Genomic DNA, 11,396 nt, shown 5'->3' with positions numbered 1-11,396 from the left:
CATGCCCTGTAGTTGCTATCATTTCTGTTCCTTCCCTATTTTCTTCTACCATCTTTTTCCATAACTAGTCTAGACAGGTTCCTAAATTTTATGAAGTATTTGACTAAACTTTTAATTTAGATTAATATTTTTTAAATCTTAAAGATGCCTAATGTATCAATTTCTATTAAATATGCATTTAAAACTTAAAAATTTAGAATCAAGTAAAGTGTAGAAATTTATTTTATGTATTTTAAAACAAAATTTAGAATTAATGTTTCTTAAATTTTAAAAATGCTTAATGAATACCATGCCTATTAAATATATAGTAGAATTTTTTTTTTTTTTTTTTTTTTTTTTGTGTAATTTTAAAACTTTAAATTTAGATTTAGTGTTTCTTAAATTTTAAAGATGCCTAATGCCTATTAAATATATATCATATAAAGTGTAGAAATTTATTTATGTAATTTTAAAACTTTAAATTTAGATTTAATGTTTCTTAAATTTTAAAGATGCATGATGAATACAATGCCTATTAAATATATACTATAAAAGAGTAGAAATTTATTTATGTAAATTTAAAACTTCCAATTTAGATTCAATGTTTTTTAAATTTTAAAATGCCTAACGAATACAAGGTATTAAATGTACCATGTAAAGTGTAGAAATTATTTATTTTAAAACTTTAAATTAAAGCTTCTTAAATTTTAAAGATGCTTAATAAATACGATGTCTATAAAATATAATATGTGAAGTGTAGAAATTTATTAAATATTATAATTTCATAATATATTTAAAAATTATTTGTTATACCTCAAAAGAATCTCTCATACTGCATCAAACTAAGGTTGAGACGTCAAATCTGATGGACTTTCAATTGCCGGATGAACAAATCTTCTGTCCAAAGGTCAAATCTATCAAATGTATAAAAGAATATCACTCTATAAGATTAAACTAAATTACTCTGATTTGACTTAGATTTTGAACGTTATAACAAAACAAAAAGGAAACAGAGTTTAATTTATAAAAACTGCAAACATGAGTGGATTTTGAAATTTTTAAAATTATCTCTATTCTAGTTTATGGTAAAAGTTATCAGTTTCCACCCATCGCATAATAGCAAAAGAAGGAAAAGAAAAAAAGTTTGGATAACATTTTCATTTTAGTAATATTTTCAAATGTCCAAATTTATTCTATAATTACTTTCAATAAATCTTTAAAAATCGAAATAATATTTAAAAAGAAAAACTTCCATCCTGAACAAAAAAAAAAATAGACGAGATAAACAACCACATACCTGAAAGTCCAATCGAAATGTGGGGCTGATCGTTCAAAATTCATAGCTAAGTGTATACTCCGATTTCTGCATGCTTAGTAGATGCTAACCGAAGAAATTGAACCAACTAAAAAAAGGAGACTAACGGAAATTCACAAATAGTGAAGCATATTGGCAACTAACAAGTGCTCAATTCAATAGCCATCAAGAACTCCCAAAAGAGAAAAAACACACACATACATGCTATCGCTTTGATATCGCATACAACTCAATAAACACACAAGAGTATAGAATCAAGAATATATTTGAGCAACTAACAAGTGTTCAATTCAATCACGTCAAGAACTTCAAAAAGAAAAAAAATACATACATACATACACGCTATAGTTTTGATATTGCACTCAATTCAATAAACAAACAAGAAATCAAGAATATGAGAAAATGATGAGAATGGAAAAAGAACCACTTTTTTATTATGAAAAAGAAAGAATGTTTGATTGATTGAGGTTTACTATCAATGAGAAAAGAAAAAAAAATTTGATCTATCGACTATCCTAATTGAGGCATAGATGAAATATATAAAATTAACGGATCCTAACATGAGAAACATCTTTGGGAGAGTAAAAAAAATGGACATGTTACCACGGGCTCCTCATTGTGGCCAACAAAGAATATTTTTATTTGGTAACTTTGTGTTACTTTTTTGGTTCTTCAGTATTCTACCCCTTAAATTACAAGTTTTATTCTACTCCATTAAAAATTTTTTTTTATTATGTTCAAATAAGTCTTCAAATTTAAAAAAGTATTTTACTAATTCCCTAAAATTTTGATTTCGTATTAGAAGAGGGCCATAAACTTTCAATTTGGTGTATAACTAGTCACAATAATTTTATGATTAATAGAGTAGTTAACTTCACAAAATGTTAGAACATGCTATGGATGTATTAGATTTAAAATTAAAAGTTAAAAGAAGCCTACTAAACATAAATATAAAAGTATTTTAAGGATTAAATCTATAGTTTAACAATTTTGCTATTGGCTCTTGATGTAACCAAAATTAGGGTTCCTTCTTATGTTTTTCTTATCTTTTGCCGTCATTAGGCCTTAAGTTTCGGTCACTTTCAGTCCAGATAAGGCTCTACATAACCTAGTTTACTACAATGTTTTTTAGGTTGTGGATCATTAGTAAATTGAGAGCCATAAACCTTATTACTTTTTGCAAATATTGTTCTAGGGAATGAAGCCAAATCAGTCATATAAGGGATAGTATGTACTCAACAGGCTGGTGGCTAGTTTTTATATATTCTGGATGTTGGACCCTACTGTGTTTTATTAAAATAAATGAAATCCTCTAAATTATTCTCTTCTTTTTTGTTTTTTTCCAATCTTACAACGTAAGTGCAGAGAGCCTCTAGATTTTAGTCACTTATACTCAACAATGCCACTAAATATTAAAAGGTAAAACCTACTGAATAAGCAACTAAATATAAACGGCAATAGCATTAAACAAAAGTTACCAAATAATGATCAAAATCTTTTTGCTGTGCATAGCGATGGAGTTTCCATGTTGATAGAACAAAAACAGTGAATATAAATTTTCTTTCCTTCATTTTAATTATAGTGAGAATTAATTCTTTCAATGAAGGATTATATATGCATATATACAGGAGATGAACTTTTGCCCGACCACATCACAAGCCTGTCCTAAATGCATTTACGTCTTTACACAAGTACAGAAAATTATGCTTCTAGGGGAGGGAGAGGGAAAAGGAGAGGTAGACTTCAGCAAAGAAATTACCTGGCGTCTGCTCATCTCTTAGCTCATCTGATGACCTTACAGCTCCAGATTGAACTGTTCATTGCTAGATAGTAAGCTACATGTTAGTGAGATGGGAACAATAAGGGGAATTATTGAGTTGTTAAAAACATCACCTAAATATTTGGACTCTTCCCCGAGAAGTTTGTAGACCTTTGAAAGAGAATAAATGCGCCACATTTCCATAATTCAATGCAGCAAGTTCTTCTTTACTGATGTCCAATAAAGATGCAACATAATCAAGGACAAGAATGTAATACTTTAAAATAAAAAAAAAAGGAAAATGAACTAAGTCAAGACTAGAGATACGGACTTTTAATTTAAGAAACCAAACAGGGCCAGCTCTATCCCCATTCTTGCTAAAGAGCAAGAGAGCTTATACATATAGGTTTTGCCAGTATTACAAGCTGATATTGCAGATTATAAAATGCGATAAATGATCGGCAGAGAGCTGTTAAGAAGCTTGTTCATATAATGAACCATGGTTTGCCAAGTTGTTAAGCCAACAATAGATGCTCCTTTCACTTTTTATTTTTTAATGATATTAGACGAACATGAACATCCATCAACCAGCTGAATACAAGATTCAGTGAAGTACATTTTGGATGTCTGCTGGGTGATTGAGAATCACTTTCGGCAGCATTGATGCATCTGTAAAAGAACAACGAATGTACTTTGTTGTGAGCCTGTTTGCGCAGATTGTTCTTGGGTCTTGAGACATTCAGGAAGGGAAGGATCGCCTTCAACCAAATAGAGAGAGTCTAACTTTGACTTGGGAAGTGCATAGGGTGCATCAGTCTCCAACAAAATCCTATCCGAGGGCACCTGGAAAAATTCATGATGAAGCTATAAAGGATTTGGTGTGCTTCATTCTTTCAGATGGTGTATTCTAGATAGATGTTTTTACGACTTTTCAGTTATACAAGCCAACAGGATGAAATTATTCTGACCAACTGGCTTTAGGAAGAATATTCCAATCCACCATCGTTTGTACTCGCATATTCTTGTTTTGTATGCATATATCTTCTATTTTACGTACACACACAAGAATATCCAAGTTCAAGAAGGAGAAGGCACTAGTAACATGGATAAGCAACAAAGGTTCAGTATAAGTATCGGTTACTTTGTTCAGTCAGAATAATAGTCAACGACGATGGATTAATAACTTCGGAAACCGCCACAAAACATGCTCTTAAGATGATTCCAGGAATATTGCTAGAAGAATAAAATAATTATCTAGAAACGAATTCATCTGATTCTCAATTTCTTCTCTGTTTTTTTCCGTATTTTATCTAAAAATGAAATTTAGAACTTACTTCCTAATAAAATATCTAAAGCTAAAATTGATCTTCAAGGATACAGGTTTGGCTACAAATACCAACCTCTCCGACTGTTGCCTTTGGTACAGCTTCAAAAATTTCTTAAGTTTTTCAAGCCAGCCAGGAGTTCTTTCAGTAATTAAATGAGACATTATCAAATATTTTTGGATCTCGGAGGTGACAATGAGTATCAAACAGTCTCAATGTAGCAGACAATTACTTGAGTTCTTATGTCAGGAAACCAGATCTTAGACACTCAAAACAGATCCAAGACGAAGAGTTTCTTCTTATGTCAGCAAAAGAATATCAACTTACAAGTTCTTCAAAATGTAATTAATCTTTTCAAGAAAATTCGTAAGAATATTTCCTGTTCAGAGAAAACCTACAGCTTCAATTACAGTAGAAGCTTCAAAAAACTGGAAACTGCGATAGAGAAAACATAAGTAAAATCCAACAGCTAGAGCAGTACTTTCAATTTCCATTTGTGGATGATTAACTTCAAATTTAAAAGCCTGTTTCCAATTAAATTTAATACTTCATAATGTAATTTACCACATCGAGACAGTGCATGAGAACATTTCCTTCTAGAGAAAACCTAATACTATAGTTACTGCAGAAGATTTAAGAACTTAGAGAATTCTAGCGAGCGAAAGAGACACATACGAAAAATCGCGCTGCGAGCACAGTACCTTCGTTATCCAACTACGAAGGATTTCAACTCATTTCAGTTCATTTCTTCATTATGTAAGTTATATATCAAGAATGTACGTAAGAAGATTTCCTGCTCAGAGAAAACCTACGACTTCATTTACAGCAGAAGATTTGAGAAACTGAAGATCGAGCGAGCGAGAGAGAGAGACAGACAGACAGAAATCACAAAGCTAACACAATACCTTCGTCTTCAATCACGAGAGCCGAAGAACGAAGCGAAAATCAGAAACAAACCGAAAACGCGATCGATTTCAAAACGAGAAGAATATTTCGTCAAAATAAAGATCCAATTAAAGCGTCGGATTAAATAAACGGTAGAGAAGAAAACTCAAACAAGAAAACGAAGAAACAGAATGCAATAAACATCACGACAATGTCGAAGGCCGATGATACCTCGTCGACTGATGGAAGCAGAGCTTGGTTTCAGAAACCGCCTTCTGGCAAAGTAGAGCGCGCGCTTCCAACGTTGCCGCGTAGTTCTCCTGAATAACGAAGTCGCGAAGCATTTGAAAAGTGCGTTTTTAAGAGAAAAATATATATAGGATTAAATTTCCATATTTTTCTATTTTGACCCCCAAATTTTCAAAATATTGATTTTTGACCCTTTTGTAAAATTATTTTCACTTTAGTTCTGAAACTTACCATTACACATATTCAAGTGAATATATTAATATAAAGAATATTAATTGTTTAAAATCATATAATAAAATAAAAAAGTTTCATTTTCTTTAATATAAAAATAAAAGAATATATATATATATATATATATGAGATGATTTTCAAGCATCAACAGCTCAAGCCCTTGTGAAAAGTTGCATCTTCAAGTTGGAACCAGCTTTGCCAACTGCAAAATGGAATCAATACAACCAATTCCAACTTGTTTTTAACATTTTAATTTTACTAATTTGGGTTGTAAAAAAAAAAAAATCATATTATTAAAATGAATATAAGTAACAACCCAGCCCGAGTCCACTGCTAGTAGATATTGTTCGTTTTAGCTCATTACGTATTGTGCTCAATTTTCAACACTCTTATAAGAATGTTTCGTTCCTCTCTCAAACCAATGTAGGATCTCACAATCTACCCTCTTTGGGTATCAACATCTTTGCTAGCACACCGTCCCGTGTCTGGCTCTAATACCATTTGTAACGGTATGTCACAATCCACCCCTCTTGGGGGCCATCATCCTCGCTGGCACACCGCCTAGTATCAAGCTCTGATATCATTTGTAACAGCTTAAGCTATCACTAGCATAGCAGATATTATATGTTTTTGTCCGTTATATATATAGATAACATATCAGATTATATAATTAAAATAAGATATTGAATTTTGTATTACCTAATTTGAAAATCCAACCCATCAAAGCTAAATCTTTGAATGTTTGGACCAAAAGCAACAGCATATGCTTATGCTTTGGATGAACATAGCAAATCCATATTGCACATGTATTCACATGATGCTTAGGGTTTTACCCAATTGCCCATCACTTTCTTTTTTTTTTTTTTTTTTAAATGCCATTTTTTAAAATTTTAAAATAATAATAATAATAATAATGACGTCATCATCTTTTATTTTTTAAAATTATTTTTTAAAAATAAATAAAATCTATTTTTTTATTATTATTATTTAAAAAATGAAATAAAGAAATTAAAAAATAAATCATTAATTTTGAAAGAAACGAGTCTAAGTCAACTTCACACCTTCTCTAATTATGAATTTGAATTCAAAACATCATTAACCCAACTCAAAATCCCTCTCTTCATATTTCAAAAAATAAATTATTTATTTATTTTAAAAATAAAATAAAATAAACTCAACCCCACCGAAGGGGACAAAGATGTCCATGTTCGAGTTCTTGTGTCCTTTTCGGTCATTAAATAAATAAATAAATTATTATTATTATTTTTTTTTTTTTTTTTTTGTCATTTTTTTAAAAGGAAAAACTAATAAATTAAACTTTTAAATCCTATATACTCCAAATAAATAAACATCTTCCATTAGCGCTTACTTCCTCCGTTGTAGTATATATATAAAAACCATGCATTCCCAAATTGGAGTAAAAATAACAAAAAAGAAAAACGAAAAAGCTTTGAAGCTTGCTTGATTGCTTGTCAATGGCGGAGCTAGAGGACCCAACTGTCATGGCGAAGCTGATCGATTTCCTCTCTTGTCTCCTCCAACGAGTGGCCGAATCCAATGATCGAAGCCTCTCTGTTCATCTTCAACCCCACAAAATCTCAGCCTTCCATGGCTTAACTCGCCCCACCATTTCCATCCAAAGCTACTTAGACAGAATCTTGAAGTACGCCAATTGCAGCCCCTGTTGCTTCGTCATTGCCTACGTTTATCTCGATCGCTTCGTTCAAAGACAACCCTCCTTCCCCATCAATTCCTTCAATGTTCATCGCTTGCTCATCACCAGCGTTCTTATTGCTGCTAAATTTATGGATGATACGTGAGTTTCTAATCTGTTTGACAGGGATTTTTTTGAATATTTGGGGCATTTTTGAGTTTGCCTGCCAAATGTTTGATGAAATGCCTCAATGAACTCTGTTTAAGAATTTGGGGCATTTTTGAGTTTGCCTGCCAAGTGTTTGATGAAATGCCTGAATGAACTCTGTTTAAGAATTTGGGGAATTTGAGTTGAATTTTACTGAAATATGTAGTGGAATTCTTTTCAGGTGCTATAACAATGCATATTATGCAAAGGTGGGAGGGATCAGCACAATTGAAATGAACTTTCTTGAAGTGGATTTTCTGTTTGGTTTGGGGTTTCGTTTGAATGTCACTCCCACCACGTTCCATTCTTATTACTCATATCTTCAAAGACAGATGCTTCTGCTGCAGCCTCCTTTAATGAGCGCTGCTTCTTCAAAATCAGAGCTGCTTAGTTCAGCAAGAGCTTTGAAATCCCACTTCTGTTTTGATGAAGATGAAGCTTCCCTTACGAAGCAACAACTTGCAGCTGTTTGAACAAATTCCAACACGAATTTGGATTCAAACTTTGAAGAATTCAGCTCAAATGGAGCAAAACCCAGGTTTCAAAAGCATGAATTGGTTCTGTTGTTTGCCTGATTAGATAGTAATATTCAGCCTCTGACTGGATGAGCCTGTAATGTAGGGGTATCTCTCACACATACACACACCAACACAGCTTTGCAATTTTGGCTATGGCTGATTTGGGTCCTCGCCCTTTCATGATCGTCAGATCTTTGTTCTGTTTCTGATCTGATCTGTTTCTGATCTGTTTCTGTTCTGTTTGTGGGTTCTTGGGTTTCAAATTGTGTACAGATTAGATTCTTTTGGCGTTTTTAAAGATTTTGCAGCGTTTTGATGGAAATGGTATGGTTATTGAACACTCGAAGTCTCTGGTTTTGAGTTGATAATTAAAATTTAAAAAAAAAAAAAAAAAAAAAAAAAAAAAACTCATGAAATTTATTTTAAAAATTACAATATTACCCTTTTACTTTTTACAAATATTTCAAAATTACGGTTGTAATATAAATTTATTAGAATTTTTTTTTATGAAAATTGGGATATGAAACTTAGTGGTGATGAACGGGAACAAAAATACTCATGAAATTTATTTTAAAAATATTTATATTTTAAAATTACAACATTACCCTTTTTACTTTTTACTTTTTACAAATATTTCAAAATTACGGTTGTAATATAAATTTATTATAATTTTTTTTAATGAAAATTGGGATATGAAACATAGTGGTGATGAACGGGAACAAAAATATTATATTTTGAAATCACTATTTAGAATATAAAATTAATTTTTTACTTTTTACTTTTTACAATCTTTTACTAATATATATATATATTTAATGAAAATAACATAAATTTGAATTTTTTTTTTTACCATATTATGAATTTTTATAAAACTAAAAAAGAAAAATATAAAATTGTTTGTAGGTATTAAAATAAATTGTCATGATTGAGAGTTGTCCCTAAAAGGAACAAAGAACATGTGCATTCATGGACATGAACCAACATGGAAGAAAGATACAACATGCCTCCAACTCATTGGTAGTTGTCTTCACATATGTGGTTGTGAAGTGTTCTTCCCTAATATCATTAATTCCATTTCAATTTACGATATTTTATAAATTGTTAAATTTAATTTTAGCATTATAATATGCGACGCCCGAATAAAAAGGTATTATCACATTTTACCGAGAGACATCGTAATTTTTTCTGAATTTTATGTATTAATGTTATTTCTATTTTTTATTTAATGCTCTAAAATTGATCTCCCCTACACTTCAATTATTATTATTATTATTATTATTATTATTATTATATTTTTGCTATTTTTCGCACTATTTAATTATTGACATTTATCTTGCTAAACCGCTCGATAATTGCGGTCCGGATTGTTTTGAGATCAAACTCAATTTCATGGGCCTATGGGCCTTCTTTCGTACGAACTCATTTGGGCCCATTGGATCCGGAGAGATTTATTATTATTATTATTATTATTATTATTATTATTATTATTATCTGATTTTCTTTTTAAACTGAAAAAACTAACCTGAATAAATAAACAAATAAATATTGTAGCGCTGAAAGACGGTCAATTTTCAACATTAATTAGAAAAAGCAGTTAAAATTGTAGAATTAAAAAGCAGTAAAAATAGTCAATTTTCACATTATTTAAAACTGCAGTTAAAACTGTCAATTTTCAGAAAGTTCTTTGGAAGACAACTCCCATACAATTATATCAAATTTTGGTCACTTAAATCAACTCAACCGACAAGGTAACTTTTATGAAAATTTATCCCTTTATAATTACTAAAAAAAAATATCAGGTCAAGTCCGCCTCGGTAGATATTGTCTATTTTAACTCGTTACGTATTACTGTCAGTCTCGTAGTTTTAAAAGTAATGCTTCGTTTCTGTCTCTAACAGACGTGGGATCTCACAATCCACCTTCCTTATGAGTTTATCGTCTTTGTTGACTCACCCTAATAGATATTATCAACTTTTGTTCGTTATGTATCGTCGTCAGTTTCATTATTTTAAAACGCGTCTAGTAGGAAGAAGTTTTCGTTTTACTCTCCAATCTTACAGAAAGAAAAAAACAAAAATAGGACGGATAATATTTAAATATAAATTAAAGACGTTCATATTGGAGAATATAAAATATAATAATAATGTGAAACTCGAGGGGGTGTCTGGTCTGCAGCCAACTTGAATTAAAAACAATAAAACAATCAATTGCTTTATCATAATATATTACGAAAACAAATTAATTAATTAATTAATTAATCTACAACTTTGTTTAAAATGAAAAGCACCGGAATTAAAATTAAATAATAAAGAAAAATGGCGGGGTCGACCGCAATTCAATTTACGGGTAAAGCAGAATTAATAAGTTTCTCAAGTCCAGAGAAGGTCCAATTTGATTGGCGGATGAAAGGGAATTTTGGATTAAATAAATACGGCGGAAACGACAAGGAAATGCAAATGAAACGCGATGGTTGATTTGCGCAAGTCGTCACCCTCCACTTGTCCCTAATTGCTTTTTAATTCATTAATTAATTGATAATATTATTATTTAATAAGTTTAATTAATTTATAATTATTGGGTGTCCAACAGTCCAAATCCAAAACTTTGTGTAATGGGTATCTTTTAAGTTTTTTCAAATTTTAATTTAATGGGTATGCAGTAAGATCTCATGTCGGTCAGAGTAACAAAATATTTTTTACAAGAGTGTGAAAACATCAATCTAATTGGCACGTTTTATAGCCGTGAAGTTAACAGTAATACGTAACAGGTTAAAATGGACAATTTCTGCTAGCGGTAAGCTTTGACTATTTACAAATATGTTAAGAATGAGAAATATAAGCAAAGGCTTGAATATGCCACCTTTGAGCTTTGACTATTTATTATATCTTTTAAAAAATAAAAATAAGAAGAAGAAAATACGAACATCTTGAATATGCCACCTTTGAGCTTAGTGAGAAATTCGAAGATGCTTATAATGTATTATTGGATGATCGGCGGCTGTAAAGACTTCACTGATTGAGTTAGTTGATGAACTGCGGTTGTAAAGGCTTCCCTAATTGAGTTAGGGTTTGGCTTTGGCTCGGATACCAAATCTAACTCAAGAGGAAATTTTGATATTTAAGAATACCAAGATCAATGCTCTAATACAATGTTAAGAATGAGAAATATAATTGAGATAGAAGATATATTTTCATTGACATTCATAAGCTTTAAATAGGTTACAAGATAGCAACTAATACCTACAAATAAGAAAAATATAAACTAATTAAATATT

General features: G+C 30.8%; 1 protein-coding gene across 1 annotated transcript; it reads left to right on the top strand.

Annotated features, from left to right (window-relative positions):
* Window positions 1-7,109: 7,109 nt before the first annotated feature.
* Window positions 7,110-8,462, top strand: LOC111790069 (cyclin-U4-1). Its single transcript, XM_023670864.2, has 2 exons — window positions 7,110-7,559; window positions 7,786-8,462. The coding sequence occupies exons 1-2, from the start codon at window positions 7,219-7,221 to the stop codon at window positions 8,075-8,077; spliced, it is 633 nt and encodes a 210-aa protein (XP_023526632.2). The 5' UTR covers window positions 7,110-7,218; the 3' UTR covers window positions 8,078-8,462.
* Window positions 8,463-11,396: the final 2,934 nt, after the last annotated feature.

The sequence above is a fragment of the Cucurbita pepo genome, chromosome 3, assembly GCF_057944985.1.
Source record: "Cucurbita pepo subsp. pepo isolate OVF chromosome 3, ASM5794498v1, whole genome shotgun sequence".
NCBI lineage: Eukaryota > Viridiplantae > Streptophyta > Magnoliopsida > Cucurbitales > Cucurbitaceae > Cucurbita > Cucurbita pepo.
Note: the sequence above shows the minus strand (reverse complement) of the source record. Positions and strands in the feature narration are given on the sequence as shown.

Bases quoted from the DNA above. Each gene is read 5' to 3' on its own strand.
- LOC111790069 (XM_023670864.2), top strand. From the start codon at position 7,219: ATGGCGGAGCTAGAGGACCCAACTGTCATGGCGAAGCTGATCGATTTC. The intron at 7,560-7,785 runs GTGAGTTTCTAA...AATTCTTTTCAG, and splicing joins GCTAAATTTATGGATGATAC to GTGCTATAACAATGCATATT.